Source organism: Notolepis coatsorum (assembly GCF_963971535.1).
Source record: "Notolepis coatsorum genome assembly, chromosome: 7".
NCBI lineage: Eukaryota > Metazoa > Chordata > Actinopteri > Aulopiformes > Paralepididae > Notolepis > Notolepis coatsorum.
In genome coordinates this window covers 113646655-113669154 of record NC_140171.1, presented here as the reverse complement: position 1 = coordinate 113669154, position 22500 = coordinate 113646655, and the positions used below count along the sequence as shown (strand labels likewise).

General features: G+C 44.2%; 1 protein-coding gene across 1 annotated transcript in view; it reads left to right on the top strand.

The window, feature by feature from the left end:
• LOC311232217 (potassium voltage-gated channel subfamily KQT member 5-like) overlaps positions 1-22500 on the top strand; it is a 62513-nt gene that overhangs the window by 3992 nt on the left and 36021 nt on the right. The window contains 1 exon segment of the mRNA XM_084318945.1: positions 7371-7497. Within this exon segment, the coding sequence (XP_084175071.1) occupies positions 7380-7497 (118 nt within the window). The 5' untranslated portion in view covers positions 7371-7379.

The following is a 22500-nucleotide window of genomic DNA, read 5'->3' as shown; positions in this document are numbered from 1 at the left end:
TTCAGTGCGCCCCCTAACTTTTGATTGCAAGGTCTGACATTGACCCCCTTTTCAGGAGTTGACCTAGAGCCCACCAAGGTCATGCATATCAAATTTGGTCAATGTCAGACCTTGCAATACACTGTAAGGCACTGTAAGGCTACTGTCCTGCCTCACTTCCAGTGATGAAGCTAAGCTATGCTAACGGAGCGTCTATTCCCAAAGCTAAAATGCACGCACAGAGACAAAAAAGGTATGTATCTTCTTGTCTAACTCCAGGGAAGATGTTAAATAAGCTAATTTCCCAAAATGTTGGAGTTCCCCTTTAAGGTCGGGAATGTGAGAGCTCCGCTGTCCGCAAGTCAGTCAGTGTTGCTAGTATTGTGAGAGAAATGAGCCAACCGACCTACAAAAACAAGCCAAAAACAAGCAAAATTGTGTCCAAAAGAAAATAAACAGACTTGGCAACTCTGGTATGATGGGCGTGCACTCAGCAGCTCACGACCAATGAGAATTAGCGCTTTAACGTTGCTAAGATACGTTCTGTGCTGTTGTGCCAATCCTCTGTGCGCTGCCTGTCATGGTTGCTGTAGCAGACACTCCACCGCGTCCTAAAAAGACAAAACGCCTCCAGAAGTACAGACCTGAGTGGGAAGAGCAGGGGTGCAGTGGTCATGCCACGCGGTACCACGCCGTCCCAGCACTTTTCTGAGCCGCACACAAAAATGCGTTCATAACTTTCACTCGACTCGTCGCGCCGTGCGCAGCGCACCAAGTACCCGTACTCACCTATCACCTATAGTATTTGCATAACAATAGCATAGCAATAGCATAACAAAGAACGAGAAGTGTAAAACCAAAATACAGGGTGGGGGGTTGCTTGAGCTGTGGAACCTGCCACTACAATGGTCCCGACTGGAAGGATGAGACATTTCTTAAATTGTGCTTCAGAAGGAAACTGTCCTTCTGTAAACTGTAAGTTATATTGTTAATTTAGTTTGTATTTACTTTTCTAGTTTAAGTTAATTCAATTAAGGAAATTGTAACTACAATATTGTATCTACAATTACATTTAAAACATTGTTTTTATTTTTCAACCATATCTGTTGACAATATAATTTCTTTATATATTGAAGGCCTGCTACCTTTTTCAGCTTCTCTATTTCAAGGCAATATTTAGAAAAACTAAACTAAAACTAGTAATTTCCTATACAAACATGTTTCCTACTATTTATGCATAATAATCATCTGTTCTGTGCGCACGCGAGGGAAGATGTATGCGCATACGCGCACGTGCATACGCACGCACGGGAGTGCGCGTGCACGTGACGTCATTTAACTCTTTCCGTGCCACTCACGAGATATCTCGTGTTTTTTTATAGGTGGTTGAAAGCCACTCACGAGATTTCTCTGAATTTTTTTTTTTTTTAGCGATCTGAAATCATAATTTATTGCATCACCCGAGCCTACCCGAGTATAGCCGAGCGGCGCCGGCGATCATTGTGTAAAAAAGCACCCCCTGTCGTCTCCCAGATGACATAAGTGATTTTGGAATGGACTCAATGAAAATGAATGGGGAAAAAAATCCGGTACTCCACATTTTCCAGTCCACTGATCCAGCCGGGGTTACCACAGTTCATTCTGGAACCTCAGATCCCCGCTGATCATGGAGTTCTACTGTATCGCGTTGGATCCATACACGTATCGATTTTTTCGAATGGTGATCAGGAATTGGAATATACCAGTTGGATACCATCTGATGTCAGGTAAGGACTCTATGTTATCAGTGTTAGGATAATCAGAGTAAGTTTGATGAAGTTATAAGCTGTTTTGTGAAATGTCTTCTTTCGGTTTCACTGTAAAAGTCCATGAGGAAATCAACAGGGCGATTATCCGTGCGCGGGTCGAATGTGCTTGTGTGCACGTATAATATTGATCATCTAGCGTTTATTTGAAAACGATTCATAAAAAGGCCGACGAATATCAACGTTGTGGAATATTCCAGTAAAAGGCGATTTTCATAGAATGCTCCAGAATGGGCTGTTTTTTATCTGAAAACGGGTGCTTTTCTAAATACTCTGAAACGGAAATGCTGCGATAAAAAAAACAATCTGCCTTGACAGCACTGACTGGAAAATAGTCTTTGATAATGCGATGGGCAGATTAGACACATAGCCATAATTTAAAACATAGATTAGGCGATATTAACGTTAACATTGGCGCCGATGGTGGCATTCAGCGGGTAAAAAGGAAAACGCGGCGTGGCGCTCAAAGTGTTAAAAAGAGTACAGGCACTTCTGAAATTACGACTGCACCCCTGTGGAAGAGGCAAACCCCTGGCTTGATAGCGTCAGTGGAGATGTTTATAAAGCAAACTGCAAAGTATGTATGTGTTTTCTGTGGCACATGGTGGACTGACTGACATCAGACAGCATGCCTCAGGAGAACAGCATTCCCGAAATATAAGAACGCGAAGGACCCAAGCACAGGTTTCTCAGCTCTTCATGACTGAAACATCTCCTGAGATTGATTCGGTATGGGATATTACATCTTATTTATCTGGTTGTGTTTTTAACTAGATGTCAGTATTTCTATTTACCTGCCCTGGCAGCCAGGAGCCTACATATTGGCTGCTGATGTGGGCATAGTCTAGGCTATTTCAGTTGACTAATATGGTTGATTGTTCATTAATGTTGAGTTTTTAAAGTCTAATAAATAAACATGTAGGCCTATTTATATTAATTAATATAATTAAATAGTGTGCCCATTTAAACTCTTATGTTGTTATGCTCATCTGGAACACGGAATTCTTCATAATGGATTAACAGTTAATAAATACATAAATAATATAATTCATAAATACATAAATGCTAAAATACTTAAATAAATACTTAAACATAAATAAATAAATAAATAAATAAATAGTGTTCAGACAACAATATAAAAGTCATACTGTTCAATTTCATTTCATTTCAATTTTATCATCCCACTCCTCCCCTCTAAGTTACTGCAGCTGAGGTGACACAGGTATACCACACGGTTAAACACAACCTCAACTACAACAGTGCTGACTGTTTGTTTTCTATGCATTTCAGGAGTTTGGGGGGCTGGCTCCCCCAAATAATTAAATAACATAACCCTAACCCTAACCCTAAAACCGAAAGAAAGTTAAAAAAAAAAAGTTACAAAAAAAGTTCCAAAATCCGCCAATTTTTGCCCAGAAACCGCCCAAAACCGCCCAATTTTTTTCGATGACAGGTGTCCCTTATTTCCATTAGTGAAAGGTCAAAGGTGGCAACCCTACTGCTAGCTCTGCGGAGGCAGCGTGTTCTGAAGATGTCATCCAGTGTGGGCAGGGGGAGACCGATGATTTTTTGGGAGGTGTTTATGACTCTCTGGAGGGATTTTCTTTCATATTCTGTTCCATTTGCATACCATGCTGTGATGGAGTATGTTAAAATGCTCTCAATAGAGCAGTGGTAGAAGGCCTTAAGCAGCTCAGCAGACAAGTAGATTTTTTTAAGTGTCCTTAAAAAATAAAGTCGCTGTTGGGCCTTTTTTACCAGTGCAGTGGAGTTGGTGGTCCATTTGAGGTCCTCAGTGATGTGGGTCCCTAGGTATTTAAAGCAGGGGACTCTCTCCACTTCCTCACCTGCGATGAATAGGGGGGGGGGGTCCACCCGGTGTCTCCTGAAGTCACTGATGATGTGTTTTTTTTTATGTTTACATTTTTCTTTTTTTTATTAATGTGAGATTGTTGTCCGTGCACCATCCAGTTAAATTGGGGACTTCATCTCTGTAGGCAGACTCATCGTTGTTGGAGATTCGTCCTACCACTGTTGTGTCATCTGCAAACTTGACTATAGTGTTTGAGGGGTGTATGGAAATGCAGTCATAATGTATAGTGAGTAGAGCAGCGGACTCAGCGCGCACCTTGAGGTGCGTCAGTGCTGAGGGACAAGCTGCAGGAGCCGAGGCTGACTGTCTGTGGACGATTAGATAAGAAGTCTGTAATCCACCCACACAGAGAGTCGCTGAGACCCAGGTCCAGGAGTTTGGTGACCATCCTGCTGGGGACAATGGTGTTGAAAGCACTGCTGTAGTCTATGAAGAGCATTCTCACATATGTCCCATTCTGTTCAAGGTGCGTATTGTTCTGTGGCTAAATAACACTAACACAGAGTTCTAATTGCGTTCGTTTTCAAATGCATATAGGGAACCGGAAGAATCAAACGCATAGCTTTTTCACAACTACAAGTAAGTATCTGCGATGGGTGGTTCAAGCACTTCACTTCAGACCAGTGGCCTTACAAGAAGATCTTACTTGTTGTCTGATGTATAATAGGGTCACATTTCCCTGGTCGGCCTCTGAGCTTGAAGCTAATCGTGTTATTCATAAGAGTAACTCTTGTTTAGTTTAGAGAGAAACTCTTGTTTAGCTGATGACGGATCACAGTGTTCCAGCACCGGCCTTCTGACGCTGCGGCAGATATCACACAACCCCCCGGCCAGTTGCCAAACACAGCACAGCACTTTGAGACGAGGGGCCTGCAGGGTTTGATTGCTTGACTCAAGGGTAGATGGATATTTTGAGAAGGAAAGGGGGAAAAAACACGTTCAAAGAAAAATGTAAACGTTTTTATTTGCGACCAAATTTGTATTAAAATGAAAACACAATATTTGATTATTGCATATTGATTCAATAGCAAAATATAGATACAAACTGGATTTTTTTTTAAGAATGATAAAAACAATATAATTACATGAATTACACCATTGCATTGGTATTACAATGCACCTACACAGGGAACCAAATGCAAAAAGTAGACAATAAACAAAAGAAAAGTGAGCACCACCACCCCACCCACGTCCCAGGTACAATAACACACACTCACACTAGGGACACATTATATATCCCTAACACACACCGAACTACACGCAAAGACAGACACAGACACAGACACAGATACAGACACAGATACAGACACAGATACAGACACAGATACAGACACAGATACAGACACACGCAAACACACACACACACACACACACACACAGTCACACACCCATGCATACACACACACACACATACACACACACACACACACACACACACACACACACACACACACACACACACACACACACACACACACACACACACACACACACACACACACACACAGGGAAACAGAGGATCTATAAGAACTTCTAAAAGTACCAGGGAAGGGGAAGATCATCCTAAAATATCTTTTAATAAGTCAGCGGCAAGATGTAAAAGTTCTTGTGTGTTAACGGTAGAACTTTAGTCGCTACCAGATTTGCGATATTTACAGCCCCCTTTGTAGAGAGGAATACCCCGAGGATTATCATCCCTTTATCACAAGGAATTTCCATGGCTACATTCAGACTGCAGACAAAAGTGGCCCAAATGTTACGGTTCAAAGCTGGACCCCAGAGCAGAGACACACTGAGTAAAAAGTAAATCAAGGGCTTTATTAACCACAAAACAATTGTCCAAAAACACAAAGCACAGTGGCGGGGTATCCGTCCACACACAAATCCTCACAGGGGGGGACAAGAAAGCAGCCGGGGCGCCGGTACTCTACCGACGAGACGGAATTATCTGGCACTGGAGATCAAACCAGGGTTTTATTGTCTGGGAGTTTGGATGAGATGAGTGAAAGCCGGTGTGCCACCTGGTCAGCCACGCCCCCTGTCATGCTTTAGGGGAGGAGCTAACAGAGAAGGGAGGGGGAAGCCGGGGAAAAGAAACACACCCACTACACGCTATACAATAAAACACAAAGGAACAAAACTACAATCATCACACAAATCTGATCTCTTTGTTCATTATGTGACTCAGATCTGTATCTTTCATGACAGTGTGAACACAGCACAAATCACATGAAATCTGATCTTTTCAATTCTGATTTGGGCCACTTTCATAACGTGGCCCTAAATCAGATACAGGTCAGATTTCTTGCAATGCGACCTCAGTCTGAACTGTCAAGTGACTTTCACGTCACTCTAGTTTGACATTTGTCCCAATTATTGTATTGTTCATTTGCGCATGTGGGTCTACTCTGTTCAGGAGCGTGACAAGTTCACAATGGAATCTGTTATTGGCCACATTTAAAAGATAATGTGAACAGCCAAACTAAATAAATCAGATCTGAGCGATAGATCAGAATTGAGCACTAAGGCTTGCAGCATGAACGTAGGCTAAGTGACTGCATGTGTAATGAAATCAGTGGAATTACGACAAAAGGAAGAGGGCTCAACAGATATTATGCTTCAGATCTGACTATTGAAAAGAGAGGGCAGTCTTTTGCTTTGTGTGCAGTGAGCTGAGCACACATTCATGGTCACTGATGCTCTGACAGCGATCAACATTCAAGAGATTACTGTAGACATTGTACAGGACATTTATAGTGTAGATATAAAGTAGACAATATACACAGTTACACACCCTTTCTTAAACACTGATTTTGAGTACAAGGCCTTTCGAGACCTTGAGATGTGACTGGCTAGTCAGCTAATGCTACGTTAATGCTACAATCTCAAACCCCTGCCCTCTTTTCTTGATCATCCAATCACAGCTGTTGTTTTCTGTCCCAAGGGAAGCAACAGTTGTGATTGGAGGATCAGGGAGGGGGGGGGGATAGGTGAATCAGTGCCGTGACCAGACCACCCTGTCAGCTTACATCATTATCCAAGGAAGGTTTAGATACAAAGCCTGTATGTACTGTAAATTACACCCAACTTAGCGGAAACAATACGTAAATTAGGAGTATTTGTCATCTGAAATAATGGCAACAACACTGATGACGGATGTAAACAGCTTTTGCTTGTGAAGCCCATTACAGAATGAGGGGTTGTCCGAAACACTGAGATAATGTTAAATATGTGCATTGCGCCTTTTCTGCAGTTCAGCTGTGACAAGAACCCTCCCTCTTGAAACAAGCCATTCAGAATTGCAGCCACAATCATTGTAGTTAGTAAGACCTTATAGGTGCATGTGAAGAGATAGTGATCAAATGTCTCAAATAAAAATATCTAACGGTATGATTGCTTGTTATTGCTGGATCAGATATTTGATCTGCATCTTTCTAGTCTGAAAGTTACCAGCTCATGCACCACTGGTAGATCCATTCATTTCAGGCACAAAAACAGCCCACAGAGAACAGGACTGAAACAGAGGGGTATAAAGGCTGCTCGAATGCATAATCTGAATGCTTTTTTGGTTGTTTCTTTTCCACATGTTTATGTGGGACCTCAAAGACCTACATTAACGTGTTGAAAATAACTAAAATAATAAGTCATTTAAATAAAATGTAAATATTTGAAAAATATGGTTCTGGTTGCTGATGTTTTGGACCTTCCTGCAGGAGTTTGTGATGATCGTGGTGTTCGGGTTGGAGTATATCATCCGCATCTGGTCGGCCGGATGCTGCTGTCGCTACCGAGGATGGCAGGGTCGACTCCGCTTTGCCAGGAAACCGTTCTGTGTCATCGGTGAGTGTGCCTTGTTTACCTGCTATAGACCTGTTCGCTGCTGCAATACCAACTGAGTCACGTGACTAAGTTACCCCGGAGCTGCGCGAGCTGCTGCGCCAAAAGAAGTACAACAGGGCTCTATGGAGAAACCATGACACTCCCCTGACTAAAAGTAGTTTAAAACGAAAGAGTCTGGATGTAATTTTGCCAAATCAGCACGGCTGTGAGTGTGAGTCTTTCACCTTTTACATATCTAGCTTTGGCACGGATTGATTGTTTAGATCGCTAGCATGGCTAACAAATGCAAATATATTGTAGTCTGCCATGTTGTTCTGACCAGGATTACGTTCCTTTCTGCCTCGGGTCTGCGCGCGCATATTTGTCATGATGTCGTTGGACGTCTATTGTATCACTGTTTTTGTATTCTCTCTCTGCACTGTGTACTACTTTTTACTTATCATTCTTTTATTTTCTTTGTAACATTACCTCCTGTCATATGTGCAAAAAGTTTATAACTAAAATTCAACAAAGCTATTTGTAACATTTGAGTGTGGAAGAGTGTCCCCAAAAACTCTTAGCGGCGCATGCGTCACAGGGTCCACATTAACCATCTGAGATTCTTTCCAGTGTTTAGACAGAGACCTCTCTCCTGGTTCTCGCACAGCTCAGCAGGGTGCTTGAGGAAGGCAGACAAAGGGGGTTTAATGGTCACACAGGATACAGCGTGGCTTTGATCACCACAAAACTGGAGTGGTTAGTGTCATCTCCCAGACCTGTGGGAGTTCTGAGGATAAGCAGACAGGGGGGGGCGAGAGGAGAGAGAGAGAGAGAGAGAGAGAGAGAGAGAGAGAGAGAGAGAGAGAGAGAGAGAGAGAGAGAGAGAGAGAGAGAGAGAGAGAGAGAGAAGGATAGAGAGAGAGGGGGGAGAGCGAGGGAGAGGGAGGGAGAGAGAGAAAAATTGAGAGAGCGATAGAGAGAGAAGGAGAGAGATAGAGAGAGAGGGGAGAGAGAGAGAGGGAGAGAGAGAAAAGGAGAGAGAAGGAGAGAGACAGAGAAGGGGGGAGAGATAGAAGGAGAGAGAGAGAGGGGGAGAGAGAGAGAGAGAGAGATAAAGAGGGAGGGAGAGATAGAGAGAGAGAAGGAGAGAGAGATAGAGACTCAAGAAGAAGGCAAAAAGGGCTTTCTATGCCATCAAGCGTTCAGTTAAAATCCAAATTCCAATCAGGACATGGCTCAAAATATTTAAATCAGTTATAGAATCTATTGCACTGTACGGCAGTGAGGTATGGGGCCCTTTATTACTAACGTATTGGGCAAAATGGGACAAAAATCCAATTGAGATCCTGTATCCTGCATGAATTCTGCAAAACAATTCTCAGGGTACAAAGGAAAAGCCCAAACTCTGCATGCAGGGCTGAATTAGGACAATATCCGTTACTCATAAATATGCAAAAAAGATCAATTAAATTCTGGAGCCATATTAAAAAAAGTTACCCTGCCTGTTATCATCATAAAGCCCTGGCCTGCCAAGAGCTGGACCTACAAAGGAGGCCCTTTTGTCAACTCGTAATGAAACTTGCTGACATCTCACACTCTGACATCACAAACCCTAGCCAGCCTCAGAAGATTAGACCTAACCAAATTATAACCAAAGAAAAAGATAAATACATTACTTATTGGAATCAACTCACACAATCACAACACAAATTATAAACATATTTGGCCCTAAACATACAGTATACTGTGGCAGACTACCTCAGCACAGTAACTGATAAGAATCTAATAAAGACTTTGACAATGTACAGACTGAGTGACCATGGTTTGGCGATAGAGAAGAGCAGACACAGACAGACCTGGCTGCCCAGAGAGGAGAGGCTGTGCTGTCTTTGTGATGAGGGAGCTATAGAGACAGAATTACACTTCCTAACACAATGTGAAAATTACAGAAATATTAGGGAGGAGTTCTTTCCAAGAATTGAAATAATTTCCCCAGAATTCCAAAGTATGACAGACGTGCAGAAATTGTCATTCCTCCTGGGGGAACAGAAAGAATGTGCAGTTATAGCTGCAAAATATGGATTACTCCCATATGTCACAAGAAAAGAGACGACCAGTAGGACACATACTGTATATACATGTGCCATGTTTTACTCACCGCACCATCTCCTTTATTTACTTTAATTTATTTGATCTTATATTGTTATGTTGTTTGTTGTTTATGTCATAATTGTGCTTTGGCAACATTTGTGAAATTTCATGCCAATAAAGCCTTTTGAATTGAATTGAATGTCTGTGATATATGTGTCAGTGCTGTGTCTGTGACATATGTGTCAGTGCTGTGTTTGTGATATGTGTGTCAGTGATATATGTGTCAGTGCTGTGTTTGTGATATATGTGTCAGTGATATATGTGTCAGTGCTGTGTTTGTGATATGTGTGTCAGTGATATATGTGTCAGTGCTGTGTTTGTGATATGTGTGTCAGTGATATATGTGTCAGTGCTGTGTTTGTGATATGTGTGTCAGTGATATGTGTCAGTGCTCTGTCTGTGATATGTGTCAATGCTGTGTATAATGGTATATAATATGTGTCAGTGCTGTGTCTGTGATATGTGTGTCAGTGATATATGTGTCAGTGCTGTGTCTGTGATAATGTGTGTGTGTGTGTGTGTGTGTGTGTGTGTGTGTGTGTGTGTGTGTGTGTGTGTGTGTGTGTGTGTGTGTGTGTGTGTGTGTGTGTGTGTGTGTGTGTGTGTGTGTGTGTATGCGTGTGTGTGTGTGTGTGCATGCGTGGGTATTTGGGTATTTGGGTGTCGGTATGCGTATTTCCACATGCACGTGTGTGAGGGCAGTGAGAGGACCAGGGCCGAAGTAACTCGTAAATTACGCGGGACTGGAACCTAAGTGGTCCGAGCAGGTGATTTATCCAACGCAGTGATTTAAAAGATCATTAGGACCAAGCCCTTTAATACAGGCGCACACACGCACGCACACACACACACACACACACACACACACACACACACACACACACACACACACACACACACACACACACACACACACACACACACACTCCCCTGAGGTGGACTCAGAACCAAACTGAGCCCCTGTACAACGTTGGATGGATGATTTCCCTCCCGCTTAGTTCCCATGATTCAATGGGAACTTCCACAGGAAGTGTGTTAGTAAATGTCCCGGAATGCCTTGCCCAAGGATGGAGTATAATATCATGTAATCATCCTATTATGTTTGGCTGATTTCCCTGTAGGGCACATTCATTTGTGTGTGTGTGTGTGTGTGTGTGTGTGTGTGTGTGTGTGTGTGTGTGTGTGTGTGTGTGTGTGTGTGTGTGTGTGTGTGTGTGTGTGTGTGTGTGTGTGTGTGTGTGTGTGTGTGTGTGTGTGTGTGTGTGTGTGTGTGTGTGTGTGTGTGTGTGTGTGTGTGTGTGTGTGTGTGTGTGTGTGTGTGTGTGTGTGTCTGTGTGCGTGCGTGCGTGCGTGCGTACAGCATGTGAGTTTGTCTGTGTGTATAGTGGTGGTGGTGTAGTGGTTAACACTGTCGCCTCACAGCAAGAAGGTCCTGGGTTCGATTCCCGCTTTCTACTGAATGCACAGAGAGGAAACTGGTATCTATCTTCTTGTCACTCTCTCTCGACGTTAAGCTAATTTCCCCAAATGTTGTCGTGTTCTTTTAACTATCTTTATTTGATACATGATTTGCCTTCTCGCAACACGGCGCTGCTCCCCAGTATCCCACCCCCTTCCCCCCTGATTCTTTTCTTTTAAGCTACTGAGCCTGTTGTTTTGGTTTATTTAGGCGTCACCATTTCTTGCAAATGGACTGCACCTTGCTTCCTTTTTCATTTTTATTTAGTTTTATTTTCCTGTTACTATAGCCTACTGTGGCAGATATTATCCCCCGTTCCATGGCTACGTGGAGGAAGGGAGATACTACTGCCACGGGCAGAGGAGAGTCAATTAGGGTGCTGATTAGGACTGATAGAACACACCTGTGCACCACGTGATCACCCACATCCCACACACACACACACACACACACACCAGACACACATAACAGTTGAGTGGAGGAGAGGAAGGAGCAGAGTGCAGAGATAGCGATATACAGAGTTTGTGAGGTGAGAGGTAGTTATAAGGAGAGGAGAAAGCGAGAAGGTGTTCGTGGTACTGGACCCTGGACTGGCTGAGAAACCCCCTTGTGAAACTGACCCTGGACCGGAAGACAAACCCTGAGTATTGAACATTCCCTTTTTTGTACGAGAGCCTGATACGTGTTTTGACCCTGGACTGTTATCCGACTATTCTAATTGCCCATCGGACTATTGTTGCTTCTATTCAATAAATATATTTATTGAAATTGTGCTTGTGTGGACAGTTGAATTTGTTTGTTTTGAACCGTGTCAAGCCTGCACACCACCAGGCTTGTCACAATACATATATATTCATATTCTTATCTTGCCTTTTATGTAGCTTCTCTCTTTTTATGTAAAGTGTCATTGAGTCTGAGAAAGGCGCTTCTCTCTCTAAATCTAATTTATTATTATTATTTGTATTCAACAGTGCAAGAAACAATGTCTGTTAATACATGTCATCATAAATCAAGTATCTGAGGGTCATCTCTGCTCCCTTCACACACAAAAACACACACAAACACACACACACACACACACACATGTACTATGCACACACATACATGGAACCGTCTGGAAGTACAGTATGTAAGAGTACAGTATGAGGAGGTAGAAATATATTTCATAATTAATTATATGCCAATATTAAATCAATTTGATGCTTTGAAGGCACAACGATTGCATTGCCAATGAATATTAGGTTAGGAAATACGTTTGCCGGACTTAACGTGACTTTCTTGAATCTATTGTTCATTTATTAATTTGATTACATCTGTTCCCATCTTGTATACTAGAATAACTGTTGCAAACAAAAAGAAAATGCCCACAAAAAAAGAAATTCCGTTGTTCTGCTGGTCGCCGTGTCGCAGATCTGACGCGTCATCAGAGCTCTGTTGCAGCTGGCGCTAGTAGCACGGGAAACCCCGTGAGACCTCTGCATAATAGCACGGGGAGTATCGCAAGATCAATACTCACAAAGGATTTTAGAAATCGTGGAGTGGATTTTAGCCTACTCCGGCCCTTACAGCTACACACTCCCAGCACTCCTGCCCCTGTTCACATGACCAGTTTTGCTCTCCTCAACACTCGGTCCCTCAATAACAAATCTCATTACATTAATGACATTATTTTGGACCATAAATTTGACTTTACGTGCCTTGTTGAGACATGGCAGATACCAAATGAGTTCTTAACACTCAACCAGGCCACCCCACCAGGCTACACATACCTTCAACAACACCGTGTTGGAAGGCGGGGTGGTGGACTTGCTGTTCAAGTTTGCTGTTTCAAGGTTAAGGCTGTCCCCACCCCTCCTGCTACATAATTTGAATGCCTTGCCTTCAAACTGCTTGGCACCCAGCCTGTGCTTGTCATCCTGATTTACCGTCCCCCTCCTCCCTCCCCCGTGTTTATTTCAGAATTATCTGATCTACTCACCTCCGTCAGCTCATCCACCTCCTTAATTCTCCTCCTTGGCGACTTCAACATTCATGTTGACAACATCACCGCCTCCGACGACCTCCTGTCCCTCCTTGACTGCCACAATCTCACCCAGCATGTCGATTCTCCCACCCACACCAGAGGCCACATACTGGACCTGGTGTGTTCCACCGAGACCATCACTCCCTCCAATCTCAGTGGCGTGGACCTCCACGTTGCTGATCATCTTGCCGTTAAATTCTCAGTTTCTCTCCCCTCCTCCCCTGGCCGCCCACAGCGCCCCATGACGTACAGGAACACAAAAAATATCACCCCCTCTGACCTCACCAACGCCCTGAGCTCCCACCTCGCTCATGATTCTCAGCTGCTCTCAACCATTGAGTTGGTGAACACCTACAACACAGCCCTAGCTGCCACCCTGGACTCCCTCGCACCCCTTAAAACCTGCACTGTTACATTTACACACTCCGCCCCCTGGTACACCCCTGAGCTCCGCTCCATGAAAGCCAAGGGCCGCCAGTTGGAGAGGCGCTGCAGGAAAACAGGCCTCGCTGTTCATGCCCAGGCCTACTCTGACCACATCATCTCCTACAGACTCGCCCTCACCCAAACCAAGTCCTCCTTCTACTCTGATGTCATCTCCAAAGGCCAAGGGGATTCCAAAGCCCTTTTCTCCACCATCACCAAACTCCTCCAGCCGCCTGACAACCCCCTCCAGACCACCTCCTCCGATCTCTGCAACAGATTCACGGAATTCTTCCAAACCAAGATCGATGCCATCTACCAGCAGCTCCAGTCTACTCCTGTGTCCCCCACACTTCCGGTTGTTAAACATGACCCCCTGCCCCATCCCACCTACTCCTTTTCATCCTTCTCCCTGGTGGACACCGACTCCATTATGAAGCTGGTGTCGGGCTCTAAATCCTCCACCTGCTCTCTGGACCCCATACCCACCACCCTGGTGAAGGCTGGCCTGCCCTCTGTCCTCTCATGGTAGACATGATTAACTCATCCCTGTCCACTGGCTCTGTCCCTGCTGACTTGAAGGTGGCAGCAGTCACCCCAATTCTCAAAAAACCCGGTCTGGACCCCGATAACCTCAACAACTTCCGCCCCATTTCCAACCTCCCCTTCCTCAGCAAGGTCCTCGAGCGTGCAGTAGCCGCCCAGCTACAGAGTCACATGGCCCACCATGACCTGTTCGAACCACTCCAGTCTGGGTTCAGGGCTAAACACAGCACCGAGACCGCCCTGATCAAGGTAACAAATGACCTCCTCATGGCTGCTGATGCTGGCTACATCAACATCCTCATCCTCCTGGACCTCTCAGCTGCTTTCGACACCATCTCACACTCAATTCTCCTAGACCGCCTGGAAAGTGTCCTTGGCATCACTGGTACCCCCTTGTCCTGGTTCACATCCTACCTGACCAACAGGTGGCAGTATGTTTCCCTCGGGGGGTCCAGGTCAGCTCCAGCACCTGTTAAACAGGGTGTTCCCCAGGGTTCGGTGCTAGGTCCACTCCTTTTTATGATCTACCTCCTCCCACTCTGTGATATCATAAGGAAACATGGCCTCCACTTCCACTCTTACGCAGACGACACACAGCTTTACCTCCACACCAAACCCTCTGCTCCCCTCCCTCCCCCCTCCCTCACTGCCTGCCTCCAGGACATAAAAACATGGATGACCACCAACTTCCTTCAACTCAACAGCAAGAAGACCGAATTAATAGTTGTAGCCTCCCCAGCCCTCCTCCAAAAGATCGATCACCTTGTTCTCTCCGTGGATGGCTACTCCATCTGCCCCTCCACGGAGGTAAGGAACCTGGGCATAATACTGGACTCAACCCTCTCATTTCACCCTCACGTCAAGTCTGTCACAAGATCCGCCTTCTTCCACCTCAGAACCATTTCCCGCCTCCGCCCCTCACTCTCCGACAGCTCAGCGGAAACACTCATTCACGCCTTCATCACTTCCCGCCTCGACTACTGTAACGGAATCCTTCTGGTTCTGGATCGCTTACAGTATGTCCAAAACTCTGCTGCAAGGGTCCTCACACGCACCAAACCCTGGCAGCACATCACCCCCACCCTGCAAAAACTCCACTGGCTCCCCATCAACTACCGAATCCCCTACAAGATCCTCCTCCTCACCTACAAATCCCTGCACGGGTTGGCCCCTTCCTACCTGACCAACCTACTCCACCCCTACACTCCAGCACGAGGCCTCCGCTCCTCCAACTCCGTCCTCCTCACCATCCCCCGCACCAGGCGTTCCACACTGGGAGACCGAGCTTTCGCTGTAGCTGCCCCCAGGCTGTGGAACTCCCTCTCCCCCTCCATCCGAGGCTCTGACACCATCAACCTCTTCAAAACCCACCTAAAAACCCACCTGTTCACAATTGCCTTCACGCAACACGGCCCTGCTCCCAAGTAGCCCACCCCTGACTCTTTTCTTTTAAGCCACAGATCCTGTTGTTTTGTTTTGTTTTGTTGTTTGTTTGTTTTCTGTTTTGTTTTCTGTTTTTTGTTTGTTAATTTCAACCACTTCATCAAATTGGACAGCACCTTGCTTCCTTTTTTTCAAATCTTTTTTGTTTTTTTCCTGTTTTTTTTCCGGTTGTTACTATACATATTCATCATTTCTCTTAAAAAAAGATTTTTTTTTTATTATTATTATTATTATTATTTTACCCTTTTCTTGTACAGTGTCCTTGAGTCTGAGAAAGGCGCTTCTCTCCTAAAATCCAATTTATTATTATTATTATAAACCCCGCCCACCTTCGGTCTTCAATAGACCTGTTCACTGTATACAAACATACCGTGTTCGAGCCAATCAGCAATACCAACTGAGTCACGTGACTAAGTTGCCCCCTACCCACGCGAGCTGCTGCGGTGAAAAGGTACGACGGGGCTCTATGGAGAAACCATGACACCCCCCTGACTAAAAGTAGTTTCAAACGAAAACGGCTGGATGTCATTTTGCTAACAAATGCAAATATTATATTGTTCTGACCAGGATTACGTTCCTTTTGCCCCCTTGATGCGTCTGACGTATACAGCGAACAGGTCTATTCGAATACCGATACAGATAGAGATAATTTTGTTAGTCGAACAGATACAGATAATGATGTCTCTGCACACCCCTAGTGGAGCGCAGCCTTGTGTGTGATTAGTAGGAGTGGCAACCTTTGACTGCACTGTCTGATGGGCGCACCTTTTTCACCTCAGTATAGTCCTTTGTAAAGCAGGAAGCTGGTCTCTGATCCTGACGATATGCAGTGGTGGTGCTAGGGTCTATTGGGACCCTAGGCAATCATTCTCAGGAGGGGCCCCCACTGTCTAAAGTCATTTCAATGCATAGCATCCATTTTTTTGTAGTTACTAATACTAGAGAGACCCAGAGTGGAATTCCCCTTTAAAGTTTCAAGGCAGAGAGTTGGGCCAGAGCCACATCTCTGGCTGACTATTAGTTTAGCGGATGTTGGATTGCAGCGCTGCTCCTGTCTCATGCCTCTGCAAGTCTCACATATCTCTGTCTGCCTGTCTGAAGAACAGGAGCAGGAATGTGAACTCACTGGCAGTGGCAGACAGACACACACGCACACACACGCACACACACACACACACACACACACACACACACACACACACACACACACACACACACACACACACACACACACACACACACACACACACACACACACAAACACACAACCTAGAATGGTGTGAGTGGACAATCCATTGAATCCAGGGGTCGCCAGCCTTCTTTCACAGGTGATCTCATTATTGAGGTGGACAAAATGATGTGACCCTTAAAGGGATATTTCACTTTAGTAGAACTTGTCAAACATCAGCAGTCTTACCTCTATGTCTAAAGTAAGCTAGGGACCACTGCTGTCCCTGTCGTCTGCTGTCAACACCACCATTCCTCCCAGGTGTCAGGCTTACTTTAGAGGTAAGACTGCTGAAACTTGACAAGTTCTACTCAAGTGAAATATCCCTTTAACATTGACGTAAACCACAGGAAGAGGTTTTGGTACCATAAGCTGTTTACTCTGTGAAACAACATGCGTTTGTAGGCAAGCTGCATAGACAGATAGATTTATTTGACCATCATAAAAATACATTTTAACTCGCGTATTGAAATAAGAATTTTCTTGAGCATTCATTTATTTCAGTGTCAAGGCTCCGTTTCTAAATTTGCTAAGCATAATTTTAAGCCGGCCAAACATAACAGTGGGGAGTGATCAATTATGGAAAAAAATACTATAGCAGGGGGGAACCATATAAGGCCATGTCCTTCTTGGACCACAGAGGAACAGAGCCCAGACGGATGCTGGGGTGGTGATGCGAGCATGAGCGTGGAGGCAGCAGGTAAGCAGAGCAACAGAGAATGAGACATGTATAGATAGATAGATAGATAGATAGATAGATAGATAGATAGATAGATAGATAGATAGATAGATAGATAGATAGATAGATAGATAGATAGATAGATAGATAGATAGATAGATAGATAGATAGATAGATAGATAGATAGATAGATAGATAGATAGATAGATAGATAGATAGATAGATAGATAGATAGATAGATAGATAGATAGATAGATAGATAGATAGATAGATAGATAGATAGATAGATAGATAGATAGATAGATAGATAGATAGATAGATAGATAGATAGATAGATAGATAGATAGATAGATAGATAGATAGATAGATAGATAGATAGATAGATAGATAGATAGATAGATAGATAGATAGATAGATAGATAGATAGATAGATAGATAGATAGATAGATAGATAGATAGATAGATAGATAGATAGATAGATAGATAGATAGATAGATAGATAGATAGATAGATAGATAGATAGATAGATAGATAGATAGATAGATAGATAGATAGATAGATAGATAGATAGATAGATAGATAGATAGATAGATAGATAGATAGATAGATAGATAGATAGATAGATAGATAGATAGATAGATAGATAGATAGATAGATAGATAGATAGATAGATAGATAGATAGATAGATAGATAGATAGATAGATAGATAGATAGATAGATAGATAGATAGATAGATAGATAGATAGATAGATAGATAGATAGATAGATAGATAGATAGATAGATAGATAGATAGATAGATAGATAGATAGATAGATAGATAGATAGATAGATAGATAGATAGATGCGGACGGACGGACGGACGGATGGACAGACAGACACATTATTCATCCCCTTGGGGAAATTCCGGTATCCAGTAGCTCAGTGCAGTTGACAGACAATAAAAGCCAATACAACAATACAACAAACAAACAATAAAACTCAGCGCTGAAGTAAAAAAGGTCCATAAATAAATAATGAGCACTATTGCACCATGTTAAGTAAAAAAATATATATATATATATTGTCCTGCAGTGGAGGAGGGCAGCCTGCAGCCCAGGTCATGAGAGACAGAGAGAGACATGGAGCTTGTAGTTGAAATAAGACCACCTATGAGAGGACATAGTGTGTGCAGACTGATAGCTGACACCACTTGGGGACGCAGTGCTGCTCGTGGTGACCGCCTGAACTGGCTTTGCAGGCTCCGCATCGTTTCATACAGACAACTCACAAATTGAAGAAATTATTTTATTGAGCATGAACGTAAACAGATTTTTATTTTGGCGTCAAGCTTCTTTTTCTAAATCACTCCCTGCTAAGCATCGTTTTAAAGCCAGCCAAACATGAGAGCGGGGAATTACAAAAAACCCAAAACCGCAGAATGAGAACCAGAACCCGACTGGAACTGTACTGTACCAGTGGAGAGCCCACAACGCGACCCGGCTGATATCCTCTCTCTCTCTCTCTCTCTCTCTCTCTCTCTCTCTCTCTCTCTCTCTCTCTCTCTCTCTCTCTCTCTCTCTCTCTCTCTCTCTCTCTCTGCATAGATATTGCTTTTATTCTAGCTTCAGAAAGTGAAACCTAGAGAAAGTGTAAGCCATGGCGGAAGTGTCACCTTTCCGGTTGATGCAAGCCATATGTCACCAATAGAAATGTACGTGTCTAGTGGAGCACCCACTGTTCTGCTTTTAGCAGTAATGAACACAGCACTGGTCTGGATATGCAGCAGGACGACTACACAGGGCATGTACACTAGCCCCTGTGTAGGAGAGGCTTTAATCACATCATGTACACTAGCCCCTGTGTAGGAGAGGCTTTAATCACATCATGTACACTAGCCCCTGTGTAGGAGAGGCTTTAATCACATCATGTACACTAGCCCCTGTGTAGGAGAGGCTTTAATCACATCATGTACACTAGCCCCTGTGTAGGAGAGGCTTTAATCACATCATGTACACTAGCCCCTGTGTAGGAGAGGCTTTAATCACATCTTCACTGTTTTGACCAATTGTCTGACTTGCTCAGACACCTGACTACACAAGCCATGGACATCTCATAAGACCTTGCGCTTGAGGCCATGCTGCCTAAACTGCAGAGCTTCGAACACGATGGGAAAAGCCTTGCTGTGGAATGAGATAATGACCATGCAGACTTCACTCTTATTCATTGTTACTTTTTATTTATCAATTTCTTGTATCTATTATTTATTTAACATTCACATTTGAATGCCTCGTGCATTCCTCGTAAATGGCCAATGTAAGCCTGTGTGACTTAACAAGGCCAGACCTCCAGATGGCTGCATATAGGGTGGATATCCTATCCTTAGTACACACACTCTCTGACAGAAGTCAGTTCATTTCAAATGACAGAATACAGCCCCAGCATTTTTTGCTTTATTACAAGCTAAAGTAAACTACATTGCACAATGTCTGGTGAAAATATTTCCTGAGGGGCTCAAACTGGCCACGGTAGCAGTTTGCTTGTCTGTCTCAGACATTGTGTCAGCAGCAGCACTGTATTCGTCTGACTCTCTGCACTGTGACCTGCTGAGTGTGTGCGGGTTGGGCGCTGTTCAGTGCTGAAGGTCTGACTCTGACCTGCTGAGTGTGTGCGGGCTGGGCGCTGTCCAGTGCTGAAGGTCTGACTCTGAGCTGCTGAGTGTGTGCAGGCTGGGCGCTGTCCAGTGCTGAAGGTCTGACTCTGAGCTGCTGAGTGTGTGCAGGCTGGGCGCTGTCCAGTGCTGAAGGTCTGACTCTGAGCTGCTGAGTGTGTGCAGGCTGGGCGCTGTCCAGTGCTGAAGGTCTGACTCTGAGCTGCTGAGTGTGTGCAGGCTGGGCGCTGTCCAGTGCTGAAGGTCTGACTCTGAGCTGCTGAGTGTGTGCAGGCTGGGCGCTGTCCAGTGCTGAAGGTCTGACTCTGAGCTGCTGAGTGTGTGCAGGCTGGGCGCTGTCCAGTGCTTATCAAATTAATGATTCGTAATTAAAATCTGTGGGATCCTTGCCCAGAACTCTGTAATTACTTTGTAGTAATTATGTGGCAAAATCTTGTGTGAGACGAGTGGTCGCCATGAGGCAAACTGATTGCAGTCGGTATCCACGAATAAAGCACATGCCATTGACAGTGTAAATAAAGTTGCACACAGGTATAAATAAAGCTTCAACTAACCTCTGCAATACCATTTTATGTCTAATGAAATAAAAGTAACAACCCACAACTAAACTGAATGACAGCCTTCACAGTTGGGCCTATCTGTAATGCCATTTGTTTAAAAGGACAGAAGGACCTTTGGTGATGTCCTCTTCTAGTCTTTTATTCACTAGGCTACTATTCTAAACAACATCAACTTGTGGCACAACATTCTCCTTCCACAGCAAATAACTTCTTACTTGATCCAAGTTCAAATTAATCAGCTTTGACCTTTGACATCGATGGCGTGACACCTCGATGGCGTGACACCTACGGTATGATCAAACAATGTGGGAGAGCAGCTGAGAGTTGTCAGCTGATGAGCTGTGCATGATTGGCCCACTTTTGCCCCAGCATACGAGGGAACTATACCATAACTATAGTTCTAAGTTTTAAGCAAATAATGAGCTTGAAACAAGTAAAATAAGCTGCCAGAGCAGTAAGAAAATCTGGCTTGGCAAGATTTCTTGAAATAAATACAAATATATAGGGTACTCTCTCCTGATTGGATCAAGTGGGAAGGGATACCAGAAAATTTATTTTCTGTTTACTGCAGAGCAGAAGGACTATAGGATACCCATGTTACTGACCAAACACTCTATCAGTGATGGCTGTCAGAATGTAGAGCTATTTAACACGTATTTTAACAAAATAATACCACTTGCAGCTCCTTTAAACGGCAGAATCAGGGGCGCCCCAGTGGCGAACCACATAGCGCGCTCAGCCGCGACACGGCCGACCCGGGTTTGACTCCCGAACCCGTCGTTATTTGCCGAATGTCTTCCCCCCACTCTGTCTCCCATTCCTCCTCTGTCTCTCTCTACTGGACTGCCCAGTAGCAATAAAGCGATAAAACGCCAAAAAAAATCTTAAAAAAAAATAAAAATAAAAAAAACAGCAGAATCAAACGCTTGTGGACCCAATTCAAGATGGCTAGGCTGTGGGCTAGACAAAGAGGACTAGACGAAGAGGACTAGACAAAGAGGACTAGACGAAGAGGACTAGACGAAGAGGACTAGACGAAGAGGACTAGACGAAGAGGACTAGACAAAGGACTAGACGAAGAGGACTAGAGGAAGAGGACTAGAGGAAGAGGACTAGACGAAGAGGACTAGACGAAGAGGACTAGACAAAGAGGACTAGACGAAAAGGACTAGAGGAAGAGGACTAAAGGAAGAGGACTAGAGGAAGAGGACTAAAGGAAGAGGACTAGACGAAAAGGACTAAAGGAAGAGGACTAGAGGAAGAGGACTAGATGAAGAGACTAGAGATTTATCATCCTATGACAGAGTCTCCCCTCAGCCAGCCAGCCAGCCAGCCAGTCAGTCAGTCAGTCAGTCAGTCAGTCAGTCAGTCAGTCAGTCAGTCAGTCAGTCAGTCAGTCAGTCAGTCAGTCAGTCAGTCAGTCAGTCAGTCAGTCAGTCAGTCAGTCAGTCAGTCAGTCAGTCAGTCAGTCAGTCAGTCAGTCAGTCAGTCAGTCAGTCAGTCAGTCAGTCAGTCAGTCAGTCAGCCAGTCAGCCAGCCAGCCAGCCAGTCAGTCAGTCAGTCAGTCAGTCAGTCAGTCAGTCAGTCAGTCAGTCAGTCAGTCAGTCAGTCAGTCAGTCCAGCCAGCCAGCCAGCCAGCCAGCCAAGTGTGTTGTCGGTATGAACTGTGAGAGGGGCCAAGCAGCACATAGACACATTAGCACTGTTAGACTAGACTAGAGCCAGGCAGATGGAGACTCCAGATGTGGAGCTATATCCACAACCACTCACAATGAAATACATTTACACACGCATAGTCACCCATACATACCCATTATTCACTTACAGTACACACACACAAACGTGCACACACACACACATTCA